Source organism: Geotrypetes seraphini, chromosome 7 (genome assembly GCF_902459505.1).
Source record: "Geotrypetes seraphini chromosome 7, aGeoSer1.1, whole genome shotgun sequence".
In the NCBI taxonomy this organism is placed as follows: domain Eukaryota; kingdom Metazoa; phylum Chordata; class Amphibia; order Gymnophiona; family Dermophiidae; genus Geotrypetes; species Geotrypetes seraphini.
The window spans coordinates 118,359,482-118,377,385 of NC_047090.1; the positions used below are offsets into that span (position 1 = coordinate 118,359,482).

Below are 17,904 nucleotides of genomic sequence, written 5' to 3' on the forward strand. Positions count from 1 at the left end.
GCCTCCCCTACCCTGCTGCGGTGGGCGGCGGGGCGGAGGCCTAGAGAAGGCCGGCGTTGACTTCTGGGGGTATCGCCGCGGGGGAGGCCGAAAGGGCTTCTGCGGCGGGGCCCGAGGTTTAGGATGGACCAAGGAGGCAAGAGAGCGCTCCTGTTCCGACAGACGTTTGGTCGCCGCCTCCAGGGACTCATCAAATAATTCAGAGCCAACACAGGGTAGATTGGCCAGACGTTCCTGCAAGTTCGGGTCCATGTCCAGGGTACGTAGCCAAGCCAGTCGGCGCATCGCCACGGCAAAGGCGGATACCCTGGAGGCCAGTTCAAATGCGTCGTAGACAGCGTGAAACAGGTATAGACGCAGCTGAGATAAGTTAGACATGAACGTGGCAAAACCCTCCTTGTGGGAATCCGGCATAACCCCTTGATAACGGGGCAAGTCTTTGACCATGCCTCGAAGATAAGAGGAAAATGTAAAGGCATAATTAAGGACCCTGGTCGCCATCAATGAGTTAGAATAGAGGCGACGACCAAACTTGTCCAGGGTCCGCCCCTCCCGTCCGGGATCGCCGCCGAAACCTTAGCAGGCTGCGACTTTTTCAGCGCCGACTCCACCAGCAACGACTGGTGAGACAGTTGAGCCTTATCGAAGCCCTTCCACGGTATGGTCCGGTATTTGGACTCCATCTTGGAAGGCACCGCTGTGACTGTAAGAGGGGAGTCTAAATTTCTCAGGAAGGTCTGGTGGAGAACCTTATTGAGAGGCAGACGAGGAGTTTCTCTCTGGGGAGTGGGCAGGTCTTGTTCCTCCAAAAACTCCTTCGTGTACTGAGACCCAGCAAGCAAGTCCAGGTCCAAGGCCCGCACCATATCCTGTACAAATTTTGTAAAGGAAGAGGGCCTCGCAGGCGGGGAAGGAGAACGCGAGGTCCGAGCCGCCAAGAAAGAGGGGGAGGCCTCGCGGGAATACCGAGGCTCTCTACCAGACCCCGATCCCCAGGAGGCCGTGCCGAGGGACCTCGAAGGGGTCGGGGACCGCCTATGCCCCGAGGAACCCTTGGGGGAAATCCCCAGGGTATGAGGAATCGAGGTTCTTCCCCTGCGCCTCGGCGAGGAGTCTCTCAAACCCCTTCCCCCAGGGGTGCGGAAGAGCCTCGGATTGTCGAGGCGGAGCTCCGAGACACGCAACGTCTCACCCCCGGTCGGCGAGGAGCGGCCGCGTCTCCGAGGGGAAGCGCGAGGGCGCTTAGGTTTCCTCGGTCGACACCTCGTCCGAGGCCGACCCGAGGGTGAAGAGCCCCGGGAGGACCTCGAGGAAGAGGTGGAAGAGATCCTCCGAACCCGACGCACCTTGTCCCGAGGCCTGACACTCCTCACAGGCTGGTCAACCGAGGCCGAGGTCGAGGGCAAGGTCGGGGTCGGGGACGGCCGACCCTCGGGGGCCGAAGCCGAAGGCACCGAGACCGAGGCCGCCGACGCCGGGGCAGTCGAGGCCGGAGCAGTCGAGGCCAAAGCCTGCTGCAGGTGCGCGAGGGCCCCGGACAGCTCCGAGGCAATCAGCGCTCGGAGCAAGTCCTGGAAGACCGGAACCTCCATCATGGCAGGCAGGTCCGGGGCCGAGGAGTGCTTCCTGGAGGGCGACCTCGGTTTCGAGTATTCCCTCGGGGCACTGGGCTTTGCAACTCGGGGCGGGGCAGAGGACGGCCCACCCGCAGTCGAGGAGCCCGAGGATGGCTTCTTCGCTGACCCTGGAGTCGAGGAAGGAAGAGGGGACTTACCCGAAGCAGGCTTGGTCGAGGCAGCAGGCTTGGAGGAAGTCGAGGGTCGAGGCGAGGCCGGGGGACCGGAGGCCGAGGTTGAGGCCGGGGCCGAAGCCGAGGCCGACGTCGAGGCCTTCCCCGCTGCGGGGTCCGCAGAGAAGAGCTCCGCCATCCGGGTACGGCGTCGGCGGAGAGCTCTAGACTGAAAAGTTGAGCACCTATCACAGGAGTCGGTAGGATGCTCAGGACCCAAACACACCAAGCACCACCGGTGAGGATCGGTAATCGAGAGTAACCGATTGCACCGGGTGCACTTTTTAAAGCCCGTCAAGGGACGGGACATGGACACAAAACTCGGCCGGGAACGAACGAGGTCCCGCGGCCGCGGCTACTGGGAGCCCCCGGAGCCGAATCAAAAGACTTTTTTTTTTTTTTGCGAAAACGAAAAGAAAAGAAAGAAAGAAAAGCAAATCAAGCACAGCGACCGTGAAATAAAGCATAGCCACGGTGTCAGAAGGCTAAATCGAAGAGCACAATTTCCACAGGGCTTCTGGCTCCGCGGAAAAAACTGAACTGAGGACCACGAGGTGGGGATGCGCCCTCTAGTGGGCAAGAAGGCATGCACATGCGTGGTGCAGTGTAGCAAACTTGAAACTTCAATCAAGTTTGCTTGAAAAGCTGTCCGCGCTGGGGCTCCGTAGATGACGTCACCCACATGTGAGAATATCATGCCTGCTTGTCCTGGGATAATGTTAAATATGTGTTCTTTGAACCATCTAAATTGACAACCTTTGTGACAATGTCTGGTCTGGATGGAAGAAATCTTTGAGCCCTATAATTTGTTATTAGATGACCTCATTTCAGAGCTACAGCTTTCAATATCTTGTTAAACTTTTAGTATTTTCTTTCATGCTTCGCTGTTTTTGAGTCTTGGATCCCAAGCTGAGGACTTGAGCATAAATAGTTAAAATTTTGTTAACTTTATGAGTTATAATTACATTGTATCTAATGTGTCTTCTATTATTGCTTTCTGTACAAGTGTAATACTTGAAATTTAAATTGAAAATCAATAGATTTAATGAGTAAAAAAAAAAAAAGAAAAAAGAAATCCAGCTGAAAATGTTTACATTGTTTCATTTGAGGCTACAGGGAACATTCACACAAAATTTTATTCAATTTGAAGGAGGTCCAGTGGAGACCACCTGGCATGGAATTACCCTAACTGCAAAAATTCATACAAAAGGTCAATGAACATTAAAATTAGTTATAGTACTTGATACCCACTTCATCACCGCTGTCTGATGTCTCAGAATCTGAGGACGCTGAAGGCTTGGTAACGGGCTGTTCTTTCTCCTCAGAGTCACTGCGCTTACGCTTAGCTAATGACAAAAGCTCCTGGTGGAGAGAAGAAAATTGAGAATGGGGCTTTTACTGAATTATCCAAAATGCTAAAGTAACTAGGTATCTTACACTGTATGACAGCACTGAAGCAAGGATTTTCATAGGGCAGGGTACACAGAGGCACACACTCCTTTATGGCCTCATGGCACTAAACTGACCACCAGAAAGAGGGAAGTCACTGTATTGTCACCAAGTTTTAACAAGATGAGAATAAGAATGGGGATGCGAGGAAAAACAAATAATCAGTCTAACTATGCTACCTAGTCCCTATGCATGCTGAACAATATTTTTAAAACGGTACATTCTGAAGTTTCATATGCAGACTACCACCTAAAAATCAATTTCCTCTTTGACTGAAAGTATTTCCAAATTAATATAATTTGTTGATTAAAAAGCAGATCAAAGTGTTTCTAAGACACAATTAACTAAAAGGTACTTGGTGCAATTTAAAGCAGTGGTTCCCAACCCTGTCCTGGAAGACCACAAGCCAGTCAGGTTTTCAGGATAGACCTAATGAATATGGATGAGAGAGATTTGCATATAATGGAGGCGACAGGCATGCAGATCTGCCCCATGCATATTCTTTAGGGCTATCATAAAACCTGACTGGTTGGTGGCAGGGATTTGGAGTCGGAATCGAGGAGTCGGAGATAATTTGGGGTACCTGGAGTCAGAGGTACCAGAAACTAAGGAGTCAGAGTCAAAGGATTTATCTCCCAACTCCACAGCCCTGGTTGGTGGTCCTCCAGGACAGAGTTGGGAACCACTAGTTTAAAGCATCAGTATTTCCTCCGACATTGAGATTGAACAGCCAGCTCTCTTCTCACAAAAACAACTTAATTCTCACAAACTACTTAATTCTTAGAATTATTAAGATTTTATCATCTAATATTTTAACTTTCAAACTAATAGGAAAGTTAACAGTGGCACAAGAAAATGGATTACTTACATTTCATTGGTATTACATTGGTACTTTTTATTACATTGGTATCGCTAATATTTCCAAGGAGGGATTCAATGCAATTTACAGGTTAAGAAGAGACTGCTCATATCTAGGAATTACAATCTAATAATGGGAGTGGGGGTTTATAAGCTTGCATGAGGGATCATGACTAGGAGTTAACAATCTTATATGATGTTTCAGGACATACAAATAGGGGGTTCCAGATAGTTTAATTGTCTGTTAAAATGGGTGAGAACCTTGGTAGAGGATATACAAGACATATTCATAAGAAATTTACCAAACATATTCAAATATAACTTCATAAAGACCCAACATGGGTGGTAGGTAGATTAAGGGTATGGATTTGATATTCCACCTTTCTGTAGTCCAGGTACAAGATCCTTTATCCAAAAAATCATTTGATAATGGACTATACATTTTTCAAATTTAAATTTTGAAACGAAACATTGCAAAATAAAAGTACACCAACAACCCACATCACAGGGAGATACTTGCAACATAAAAGAGAAACAAAAGCAACCAAAGTGGAATCAAATGTCACTTGCAGATCAAATACCCCAAAATTAATCTGTTCCAAGGTTAGATCTAATCATCTTTTATGATCAAGAACAAATTTCAACAGATGTGCAAGATCTGTAAGAACAAAAACTACCGGTATATCCAGAAAAAAAATTAGCACTTACATAGTTCTAAAAAGGACCACCCAACACAAACACATCAAGTTAAGAGGTGATAGGCTCAGGAGTAATCTAAGGAAATACTTTTTTTTACAAAAAGATGCGTGGAACAGTCTCCTGAAAGAGGTGGTGGAGACAAAAACGATCCGAGTTTAAGAAAGCATATGACAGGCACATGGGATTTCTTAGAGAGAGGAGGCGATTGTGGATACTGTGGATGAGCGGACTAGATGGGCCATTTAGCCTTTATGTTTCTATATTTCCAAAAAGCTTTCCTGGGCATTTGATTAGGTTTAGCAACATCTAGAAAAATTTGAATTTTAGCACTTTCTTTTCTTAAAGTTTCACTGCAACATGACAAACACGTTCGAGAAATGGACTGCGACATTGCAAATGAGGTTCAACATGGATAAGTATAAGGTGATGAATGTTGGTAACAAAAATATTATACATGAATACAAGATGTCCGGGACGGTACTTGGAGAGACCCCCCAAGAAAGAGACTTAGGAGTACTGGTTGACAAGTCGATGACGCTGTCTATGCAATGTGCGGTGGAGGCGAAAAAGGTGAACAGAATGCTAGGAATGATTAAGAAAGGGATCACGAATAGATCTGAGAGGGTTATCATGCCGCTGTACTGGGCCATGGTAAGTCCTCACCTGGAATACTGCGTCCATCACTGGTCGCCTTACATGAAGAAGGACACGGTACTACTCGAAAGGATCCAGAGAAGAGCGACTAAAATGGTAAAGGGAATGGAGAAGTTGCCATACAGTGAGAGACTAGAGAAACTGGGTCTCTTCTCCCTTGAAAAGAGGAGACAGGGGAGACATGATAGAAAAATTATGTTCTTACCTGTTAATTTTCTTTCCTTTAGACGCAGCAGATGAATCCAGAGACTAGTGGCATAGTACACATTGAAAGGACACATTTGAAAGGATAAGTCTTGTCTGTGCTGGAGATGCTCAAACACAGACAGTGTGTGTGTTTGTTCTCTTAATGTTCTGGGAAAAGGCCATTTAATCTTGTTAATGAAGACAATGGAGGTTCGACCCCCCACTGCTATGTACCGGTTGAGAGAGATAAGGGAAGCTTTAACACCTTAAGATTTAAACAATGAAGCACATATCCTGCTCGTCCACCCACTCCCCTCTCTTGTCCAACCCCCTTTTCCTGTGTTGGTTACTACTGACCCTTGTACCAAAAAAAGGTATAAAGCTGGATGTAAACTAATAAAAGATTAGGCAATCTCTTTAGGACATTGTCTGCGTATCCTTCCTTTCTAAGGGGAATGCATCCAGATGTCTGAACAGATGACAGTGTGTGTGCAGGACGATTTCGGGACCAAGAAATGGACTTTGTTCGCTTCACACATCTACCAGCAGGTGGAGATAGAGAACTGATTAACAGGTGATTCTATTGGTTGGCACGCACTAGTGCTGTCCGATTCACGATTCGAATCGGTTCGTTTTTGTAAAAAAACGGACTTACCGATTCATCCCGATTAAAGTTCATTCTTTTTTCACTGCCAGCCGCCGGACTCGTTCCCATCTAATGTAACTTCCGGTTTTGCAAAACCGGAAGTTACATCAGAAGAAACGAAAGGACGTGGGAGCATCGAGGGGGAGCGAGCAGACCTCGTGCAGCGGACCAATCGGAAGCAAAGGGTATTTTTTGGCTGTCTCCACATTTCTCCTCTCTTCCCCGCGATTCCACATCCAGTTGAGTAAGTAACTGAAACGGCAGGGAGGGCTCAGAATCAGCAGGGAGTGCTGAGAATCGGCCGGGGGGGGCTGAGAATCGGTGAGGGGGGGGTTGAGAATCGGCAGAGGGTGCTGAGAATCGGCAGGGGGTGCTGAGAATCGGCAGGGGGCTCAGAATCGGAAGGGGGCTGAGAATCGGCAGGGGGGCTGAGAATCGGCAGGGGGCTGGTGAGTCTTGGGAGCTGGGGATGGAAGTTGGGAATCAGCAGGGGGGCTGGGGATGGAAGCTGGGAATCGGCAAGGGGGCTGGGGATGGAAGCTGGGAATTTTTGATATGATATTGCCTTGGTTAAATAAAATGTTTAAACTTAAAAAGCTGTGTCATTAACAGTGAATCGAATCGAAAAAAAATCGATTCAACAGGGTGAATCTAATCAAATCGAAATATTTTTCTCTGAATCAGGCAGCACTAGCACGCACCCTGTATCTTCAGTATTGCTCCTTGCCCAAGCATCTGGAACCAGAAATATGGTTAACATGTAAAAAACTTCTTTCCCATAATAAATTGCAAATATAATAAGAGAGAATACAACTACCAACTATAACAAAACTTCTGAAACTCGCAAAACATAAACAGCGATCAAATAGCCAGAAAGGGAGGGCTCTGGATTCATCTGTTGCGTCTAAAGGAAAGAAAATTAACAGGTAAGAACATAATTTTTCCTTCCTTAGCAACAGCAGCAGATGAATCCAGAACCTAGTGGAATGTAGCAAAGCAATCCTCAATCTGGGTGGGAAGCGAACGCCGCCGCCGCAATAACCGAAGCACCAAAAGCAGTCTCCGCATGTACCGCCACATCCAACCGGTAATGCTTAGAAAAAGTATTCCTAGAAGACCAAGTAGCCGCACGACAAATCTCCTCCAAAGAAAAACCTCTGGGCTCCGCCCAAGAAGTAGACATTGCTCTAGTGGAATGAGCATGAAGCTTGTCCAGCAACTGCTTACCTGAGGTCAAGTAAATGGAAGGAATAGTTTCCTTGAACAATTGAGCAACGGAAGCCTTGAATGCTGCCATACCTTTGTTGCGGCCTGCGAATAACACAAAGAGGTGATCTGAATGTTGAAAGTCGTTAGTAAGCTGGAGATAATGTAGGAGTATCCTACGTACATCTAGGAAACACAGTGAAGATAACTGCTCCCCCCAGTCCTCCTTCCAGAGGGAAGAGACTGGGGCTGCTTTGGGGGGAGGGGGTGTGCTGGGGGCCGACAGCAATGGGGGGGTAGGAACAGAAGGAGGGCCACGGGCGGGTTATTCCATGTCAAGTGATCAAGGGCTCCCTGCATGACCATCACGGATTTTGATAAAACTTTATGCACAAAGTCCCACATGTATCAAACGAACTTTGGTAAAGTTTTAGTTTCGCCTGTGGAATATTCGTAGAGATATAGCCATTTGTTTGACCCCATACTGCAATGAAATACAGTACGACAGTGACATTCTGACAACTTTGAGACACAATATCTCACGAGCTATGTTTCCAAAAAAACTGAAACTTAGCTACCCTGCACAACTTTTGGAGCTCTATTCAGTGCTACCAATAATAATTTTTGTCGAGCACTGAGTGAATGGCTGAATTACAGTAAACTTGGCCGAAAAAATTAGTGCTCCAAAAAAGTCAAAGTTTGACATTACTTAGCTCCCACAATAATTGAGTAATAAATGCGAAATTTGGCGCATAATGTCTCAGTACAACGTTGTTTTCAAAAGTACAATTTCAACCTCCAAGCTCTTTCCATTAGTTTACAAATTAAGTGTAAAGTTGCTAATTTGTGTAAAAAGGCCAAAAATAGGGTATTTTCAGCCTGCTTTTACAGAAAAATACCTTTCAGAAACTCTTTCAAATCAGTCTCATTAGAAAGAGCATATTTCAAACCCTCTAGAAAAGTGGGCTTCATTTTTCAACGCAGGTTAACAATGCCCGAAAAAGGGGGACAAAGTTGGGAGATGTCACCATGGCAACGGCCTATGTTTCAACTTACAATTATGTCACTTTTCACACTGTTTTTCCCTGTTTATTTTTACTCAAGCTTTGGGTACAATTATAGTGTTATTAATTAATGATTATTCCTAATTAGAAATTGAGGTGATAATTTTGTTGCATGCAGATCACAAATTACAACTTGTTTTCTTTTTCAGATCCACATTATTATTAATTCAGTTTAAAATGGATGCCAACGAATTGACTAATAATAATCCTTTTCTGCCAGACTGTGCCACTGGGCAAAAATTGTTGTCAAAGTGTCATGACGGCACATTTTACTCTAAAAAATGTGGGCTCATTTTTTTACATAATTTGTCAACCGAATAAAATTGCTTATCACTCGGCGCTCTGAAGTTGAACTGATGGATAAAGACCAAATCTGCCTCCACCACAAAGCAAAGTATCTCGACAAATACGAATTAAAGCAAACATCGTGTTGTAATCCATTTGAAAAGAAAAATCACATTGTTCAAAGTGAATTGTTAAAAGTCGATCTTGCCATGTCTAATGATTTTAGAAAAGTGGCAAAAATAAATATCAAGCCAGGTCAGAAACTTTGCAGTAGGTGCAAAGCCCAATACGTTTCAATGAGTGAAGCTACTGCAGCATCTTCATCTTCAGACGATTTTGATATCAGCATCTCCGATGCAGTTGATCAAAGCTTGACTGCTTTAGGAACCTCTCCATTGAAAATTCGAAGGTTAGCTAGTAGAGATAAAGCCGGCTATGTGATACGAAAAATTGAACGTGTGCAGAATGTGATAGCCAAGAAGATTACATCTGCTGCTGGAGTTTCAGCTGAAGAAGTTGGGCCGTCTCGTCAGTCTGTAGAATGCAAGTTATGTGAAGATTACACTGACCTCATTGAAGAAATGAAAACGAAAATTGCAATATCCAACAGGTCAATGAAAGTTCAATTATTGACGATGGCCCCAAAAAGTTGGTCAATAAAGGAAACAGCAATGAAGTTTGGCGTTTCAGAGCGCATGGTCAGAACAGCCCAAAAAGTAAAGAAAGAGAAAGGCATTTGTTCTATACCTAATGCAAAAATTAGCAAGTCCCTTCCAAAAGAAATTGCAAATAGAGTTCAAGATTTTTACGAAGACGATGAATTCAGCAGAATATGTCCTGGCAAAAAAGATTGCATTTCAGTCCGCCTCAATGGTTTAAAAGTACAAAAGCAAAAGTAGCTGCTGTTGTGTAATTTAAAAGAGCTGTACATGGCGTACTGTAACAAATACGGAACTGAAATTGGTTTTTCCAAATTATGTGAGCTCAGGTGTAACCGTTGGTGCATCAGGTGCACACTGCGTGTGTGTCTGCACGATACATCAAAATGTAAAGCTCATGCTACAAGGCGCCAATGTCAAAGAGAACTACAAAGTTCTTATGGAAAAAACTGTGTGCGACCTAAATGTCAAGGACTGTATGCTACAACGATGTCAAAACTGCCCTGGTGAAGAAGCACTAACAGGATACCTGGAAGAAATATTCAAGGATTTAGATCCAGAAGAATCAATAGAATTTAAGCAATGGGTTCACGCTGACCGTGAAACATTAGAAACAAGCGTACTAACCATGGACAACTTTATTGAAAGACTTGCAAGCAAGATTTGGAAGTTGACAAGCCACCATTTCATTTCAAAACATCAAAGTGAATATTTGAAGATGTTGAAGACAGGCTTAAAAGAAACGGAAATGATCGTTTTGATGGATTTCGCTGAAAATTACTCATTTGTTGTACAGGATGCCGCCCAAGGCTTTCACTGGGAAAATTCACAAGCTACGGTACATCCTTTTGTTGCATATTACCTCAATGAAGTGGGCACATTGCAAGTTGTAAACTGTTGCATTATTTCTGATCATATGCAACATGATACGATATCTGTACACGTGTTTATTCAAAAGTTGATCGAATTTTTGGTAACTCAAACAAACATTACCAAAATATACTACTTCAGTGAAGGCTCAGCTGCACAATATAAAAACTACAAGAACTTTGTGAATTTGTGCAATCACAGAAATGATTTCAACATTGAGGCTGAATGGAATTTTTTTGGAACTAGCCACGGAAAATCACCCTGCGATGGAGTTGGTGGAACAACTAAACGACTGGCTGCCCGGGCTAGCCTCCAAAGACCATCAACGGATCAAATATTGACACCAAAGGATCTATTTAACTTTTGTGACCAAAATATTCACGGAGTTAAATACATTTATGTTCCAAAAGAAGAAATTGAAGAAAGCAAAAAGTTTCAAGAAGAAAGATGGCATGAAAGCAGAACAGTAGCCGGTACCAGAGAGCACCACCAATTTATACCAGTCGACTCAAACTCGGTTCGTGTCAGCAAAGTTTCAAATAACACAATAAATTTTGTTGCCAAAATTTCTGATACTGCCATTCCAAATTTGAAAGTGTCCGAAATCTTTCCTGGTTGCTACGTTGCCTGTACTTATGATAATCAATGGTGGATAGGCAACGTTGTTGAAGTTTCAATTGAACAAAATGATGCATTGATAAAATTTATGCATCCTCACGGTCCAGCTCATTCGTTTTATTGGCCAGAAAGGCAAGACGTTTGTTGGGTTCCAGAGCAACATCTCATCTGCATGCTTTGTGCCCCTTCAGTTACATCATCCGGCTGCCAATATCAATTTCCAGAAACTGCATTGAAGAAAGTGGCTCAAAAATTTAACAGAATGTTATAAAGATTGCTGGCAGTTAAAATCAAAGTGGACTTCCCTTCGGCTTGGGAACCATATAAGATAGCCAATTTAGGCTTGGGAACCTAGGATAAGACACCCTAATCATTGGCTTTGGAACCAGAAAGATACCAACAAAAGGCTTTGGAACCTTGACAAAGAAACCAAATGCGAGGCTTCCAAGTCTCTTTCCTGGGGGGTCTCTCCAAGTACCGCCCTGAACATCTTTTATTCGTCTATGGGATTTTTGTTATCGACATGCATTACCTTATACTTATCCACGTTGAACCTCATTTGCCATGTCGCTGCCCATTTCTCGAGCGTGGTTATGTCACGTTGCAGATCTTCACAATCCCCCTACGTCGTCACTACTCTGAATAACTTCGTATCGTCTGTAAATGTTTGATTAATTTCAAGGGAGCTAGTAGGTATACATTTTTTTGACTCTACATAGTTGACGAGATTCATTTTGGAAAAAGAGGTGAGGTCTGCAAGTACCCCTGTCAATATCCAGGAATGAACGCTTGAAGATAGAAGTTTAGATTAGGTCCACTTCAGGCTTCCATCTGTTTCCTTAATAAGTGAGAGAGTAAAATTAGTCTTCGATCTTTAAGAAACTCCTCCTTCGTTTTATTGTGGACTAACAAACAGTTGAAACATGTCTAATTTACCTTATTATATTATTTCTTTTGAGATTTGATATAAGTTGGAAGCTACTGATTGCATATGATTGTTATTGTCATAAAAAATTGAAATTCAATAAAGAATAAGTTATAAACTGAAAGACTTGTGGATAGCAAGCCAAGAAGATGTGAGGCACTAATCAAAGCTAAGGGATATCAAATGCGCTACTAGTGAGACTGATAAAGTCATTGGATAACTGGAAAAATTATCATTATTAGCTTGCGTAGCTTATGAAAAGCATTATTGTTGTGGAATATGCCAAATACTATGCTGGTCTTGTAAAGTGATTTATGTATTAAATACAATTATGATATTATAGCCATTTTTTTTGCGCAATGCCTAAAATGCTAAGTGTTTCCACAATTTTAGCCACTAGTGTATATGGAGGCAAAATAGTGTCTTTCATTATTTAAATTATTATATTCTGGCTTGAATACTATGGGTTTAGCAGAAGGATGCAGACTGCAAGCTTTGACAATTCTCAGCAGCTCTCTCACTGGTTCACATTCACACAACCAAACCTGAGTTTACAGTTTTGGCTGAAACCGGGTAATGAATTTCAGCTGCCGTTTTGGTTGGCCTCTAACATAAACATTAATGCTAATACAGGTAAACTTTGCCATTTTGGATCATCTTTAATTCTATTTCTGTAAAAACCCAGAAATCAAATCTCTACACTAAGAACTTTCTTCTTTTCTCCACTAACTAAGAAACAAGGTAACTAGCCTTTAGAACTACGGTAAAAAGCAAACTGGCTCTGACTTTTAGGTAGAACAAATGACAAAGATTTTTGGTGTCATTTTAGACACTACACTTTCCTTAGAACTACAAGTAAAATCTTTTTAAAGCTTAGACAACTTTGTCATATACATCCTCTATTTTCAGAAGAACATTTCTCTTTGCTGGTTCAGGCCCTTATTTTACTGATTTTGGATTACCTAGCCTTTATTCTACAATTACAGTCAGAACCCAACAAACTGCAGTTTCTCCAAAATACAGCAGGTAAATTAATCTTCCATTTGAAGAAATTTGATAGGACTACTCGATCTGCTAATTAGTTGCATTAGTTTCCTAATCAAACTGATTTACTTTTCAAATCGAAAACATGTCTGATTTTCAAAATCTTTAAAGGCTATCTCCAATATATCTAGTTATTTCAAAATCTTTAAAGGCTATCTCCAATATATCTAGTTAACCTATTTTCCTTCCCGAAAGGTAATCAAACATCTTGTGCAGGTGAGTCTCTTATTATCCCTCTTTCCAATATGTTTCTTATATAAGTTTACTACTACATTCCTCTGTTTGTTACTAATCAGTATAGTTTTGGAACTCTTAAGAGACCTGAAAATTGTGTAGTCTTACTATTTGTTCTGGAAAAATTTTAAGACATTTGTTTTAAAAAATCTCTTAATATTTTTACTGTTACATTATTCTTTACAGAACATTTTCTGTGGTTTGTTATCTGCTTTGAACCTAATCAGGGAGCTGGTGGAACACAAATATCACACCACATTACAAGAAGGTTTTGATATTTTGGGGAGGGGAGAGGCATATACAATACATATGATGGAAGCTGCTTATAAAAAAAAAGAAGCCTTTTTACTAAGGGGTCCTTTTATCAAATTGCGCTAGTGGGGATAGCGCGTCGAACATTTCAACACACGCTAACCCCCGCGGCCGGTTAAAAAACTAACGCCTGCTCAATGCAGCATTAGCAGCTAGCGTGGCAAGCGGTTTAACGTGTGTTAAACCCCTACCGCAGCTTGATAAAAGGACCCCTAAGTTACGTTAAGCAACTAATGCAGGGTTTTTCAGCACAGTAGACATAGCACAGGTCTGTACTACTGTTTACTGGGTTAAAAAGGGTACCTTTGTATTAAAATCTTATGTCAGCTGCCTAACACAGTAATGGGTGTGACATAGGGAGGCAGAGGTGTGGCTCTCTGTGCCAGGTAGTGCATAGGTAAGTACCAAACGCTTGCTGTAACAACTGCCGATATAATAATGTAGCTGCACTCACCCATCACCTCAAAGAGGTATGGTAGTGCAGCTGCTCTCAACCAAGGTCTGCGGTGGCACTCTGCCCTACTCTGCTGATCCTGTCCCGCACTTTGAAGTGTTTGGAGGGAGAAGCAAGCGAGATATCCACTCACACTTCCCGAGTTTATAGTCACGGTAGCAGCTCTGAAAATTGTTATCTATTTTTGCTGGTCCAATAAAATTTCAAGCGATAAAAATTCCTCTGCACTTTTTGCTATTTTAAAAAATCTTACAGCTCCAAAAAGAATAGAAGATCCTGCTCTAGAAAATAAACCCTCCGCACAAAATCTTGCCGATTATTTTGTAAATAAATTCAAGAAAATTAGAGAAAGCATTGATTCAAAAATTAATTCTAATATAGACGCGGAATAAATACAAATGATACCTACTTCCAAATGTGCCAATTTTAATATACCAACTCTTGAGGACCTCAAATGACTTTTGCAAAGTATTAACATTAAAGGCACAGATTTCAATTCAATCTCTCCTCTCTTTATAAAACATTTCTTTTCTTTCTTTGGTCCCTTCATTCAGACATTGATTGAAACTAGTCTAACCACAGGATTTATACCGAAAGAATGGAAAGAGGCAATCATCCATCCAATACAAAAAAAACCCCAAAAGAATCTATTGCAATTGAATCAAATTACCGACCTATAGCCAATCTTTCCTTTCTTGCCAAATTAATAGAAAAGGTTGTCTTTAATCACGTAATCAACTTTGTAGAAATACTACATCCTAATCAAACAGGCTTTAGGTCCAACCATTCAACAGAACACTTCATGATAGGTCTTACAACCAATATCCAATACCACCTGGATCATCATAAATCAGTTCTTTTGATTTCATTTGACTTATCTGCAGCATTTGACACTATTGATCATCATTTACTTATTAAGAGACTGTCCTCCATTGGCATTTCTGACCAAGTACTTAACTGGTTTATATCATATTTTCAAGAGCAGTCAGCCAAAGTCGTCTTTAACAATTCATCATTGAACAACTACGCAAATTCTTATGGTATACCTCAAGATCAATTCTGTCTCCACTTTTATTTAACATCTTTTTGTCACCACTACTTACCCTTAGTCAATCTATAGGATTTCCTCTTTTGCATTTGCAAACAACATTCAGCTCTTGCACCCATTAAATACAGCTGATTTCAATTAGATAATAAATATAAACAATAAACTAAAACAAATAAGTCAATGACTTAAAGATAATATGTTGGCCCTGAACGTTACTAAATCTTCAGTAATGTTTTTTCCATGGAAAGATGATCTTAAAATTCTCATCGCAAATAATCTTAGATAACTCCCCACTCCAAAGAGTAACAACAACGAAAATACTGGGAGTGTTATTAGATCAAGAACTCTCCTTTCAATATCAGATTAGTTCAATGGTTAAAAGCTGTTTCTATAAGTTATGTCTTATCAGATCCTTAACAAAAGTCTTAAAATCAAAGCTCTTAACATTTTCATTCATTCTTTGGTCATTTCTAGGCTTGATTACTGAAAAAGATTGTATCATGGTATAACCCAGAAAGAAATAAGACTACAAATCATACAAAATACAGCAATAAAAATTATTACTAATTCAAAAAATATGATCATGTCACACCTCTGTTAAAAAAAAGCACACTGGCTACCAATCTCACATAGAATAATTTATAAAATCACACTGATAACCTTTAAAATCCAACAAACTAATGCACCAATATTTCTGGATTGTCTTCTAATACCATATTTTCCAGTCAGGACACTTAGATCAACAGACCAACATCTGCTGACTATCCCTTCTTTAAAAGTAATAGGTACTAGGAGATCTTTTTGGTTATAGCACCCCAGATCTGGAACAACTTACCAATTTACTTACGTGGTGAATCCTCACTAGAAAAATGTTACTTGTATAGGGACGCATTTGAGACATAGATAGCATAATTCTTCTATCATTAAAGCATATGCTCTAATACTTAATTTTAATCAAACTGTACGTATAGGTCGTAATCTCCTTTACCTCTTTTCCACGTTTTCCATGTTTAGCCATGCTTTCAAAATTAATACCCTCCAGTTGTTTTTTTTCCCTAAATGTATCTCTATTTTCTTTAAAGATTATAGTTCACCCTCCTTTCCTTCTGGTAATTATTTGTACGTATACACTGTATATTTATTTGTATAAAGTTGTTTTATTGTTTGTTTCCTAATTTTAAATTGTCATACACATTGAAGTATTTGACATTGCATGTACAACAAATTTTTAATAAACTTGAAGATACCTGTGTGGGAGAAACTGCAATAACAGTGCCTTGCAGTGAGATAACTCCTGTGCAGTAAATGCAGCACAGATATAGGGCATGCCCCCCTGCATTTACTACATATTATTTTTGGTATTAATATGAATAAGTGCAAAATTTATCAGGGGCTGCAGTATCCTAAAGCTACACAACTTTTCAAAGGGAAGGAGACTCGATATACTGCCTTTTTTGTGTGATTAAACTCGTAGTTTACGTATTTAGATGGGTATTTATTTTGTACCTGGGGCAATGAAGTGTTAAGTGACTTGCCCAGATTCATAAGGAGCTGTAGTGGGAATTGAACTCAATATCAGGGTATTGAGGCAGCTGCTCTAACCACTAGCTCCACTCCTAATTTTGAATGTTTCTTCATGATAGGATGACCCAGTCTGCATTCTAATCCAGTGTAAAGCATCTCAAGCAAGAAATAAAAGCAATAGGTGGGGGACAGCACTTGAAAGTTTGATTATCATTTTTATAAACCTGGACTAAGATTTTACTCAACCATTCCTAGACCCCACAGACAGAAAACGTATTGTAGCACTGTTTGGGAAGAGGATAATTTGGGGGTTAAGGGATGTTTAGGTGTACTGTGTGTGTAGAGGAGGAGTTGTCTATACTCAGCAGGAGTTTAGGAATTTGGAGGTTTATTACTACTCTTATGAAAATCTTTTATGCATCTGTACGATGTTTCAGTTACAGACATAAGAATCACCATACTGGGACAGGGCAAAGGTCCATCAAGCCCAGTATCCTGTTTTCAACAGTGGCCAACCCAGATCCCAAGTACATGTGCTTGTTTATTTCTGTACAATAATAATATATTGTTGACACGATTAGTGGGTATTTTAGGTGTACTGTTTGATTTTTCACTAAAGACCTTAACGAAATCACTTTGTCTTTTTTTAATTTATAAAGCACTATTCATACTACATAAAATATATTTGCAATTAAGCCCCCCCCCCAACTATTTTACCCCAGAACAACTTAACATCAAACCTGCTGGATGGAGCCTAAGAAGCCCATTCCTGGCTAACCCAAATATCACTTTTCTTCTAAGCTACTTACTACCTCGACATCAGAAGACGACCAGAACTCCTCATACACATCCAGGGGACCACAGCTTCTCCTTTCCCGCCTTCCTTTAAAAAAAACTCTCAACTAATCTGACACCCTATATAACCCGGCAAACTCCATCGCTTAGACCGCCCTCTGGCAAGTAGCCGCTGTCGTTCAAGCTCGCAGATACATGAAACGCCCCAGCTCCAGGGCGGCCCTCGCAGGCTTGAGCGTGCAACGCCACTCCACCACCCAGCGCCAGGACGGGCGCGTCAAGGAAGAGCCCCACTGCCCCCTTAAGGTTCCAATACATGCGAGGCGAAACGCGGCCACAGCCGGGCACCGGGACGCGGAGAGAGTTCGCAGCCGTAGGGGCCCTTACTTCAAGGCGGCCTGCCTGATCGCAGGGGCTCCCTCCTCTCACCTGATCGAGGTTTTCATCGCTACCACTGTCCTCCGTGTCCGAGTCAATAACGACGCGGCCTTTCCGCTTTTTCACCATGTTGTTCGGCCGCTTCTCGCTCCAAGCGAAGCCCGGGGCCCTCAGCAGCGCGAGCTGCCCGGCCTCCCAATCCCAGCT

General features: G+C 42.0%; 1 protein-coding gene across 1 annotated transcript in view; it reads right to left on the reverse strand.

Annotated features, from left to right (window-relative positions):
- RTF1 (RTF1 homolog, Paf1/RNA polymerase II complex component) overlaps positions 1–17,894 on the reverse strand; it is a 194,326-nt gene extending 176,432 nt beyond the window's left edge. The window contains exons 1-2 of the mRNA XM_033951754.1: positions 17,749–17,894; positions 3,041–3,151 (exon numbers count right to left, since the gene is read on the reverse strand). Coding sequence (XP_033807645.1) covers positions 3,041–3,151; positions 17,749–17,826 — 189 coding nt within the window. The 5' untranslated portion in view covers positions 17,827–17,894. The remainder of the gene's footprint in view (positions 1–3,040; positions 3,152–17,748) is intronic.
- Between the last annotated feature and the right edge of the window lie 10 nt (positions 17,895–17,904).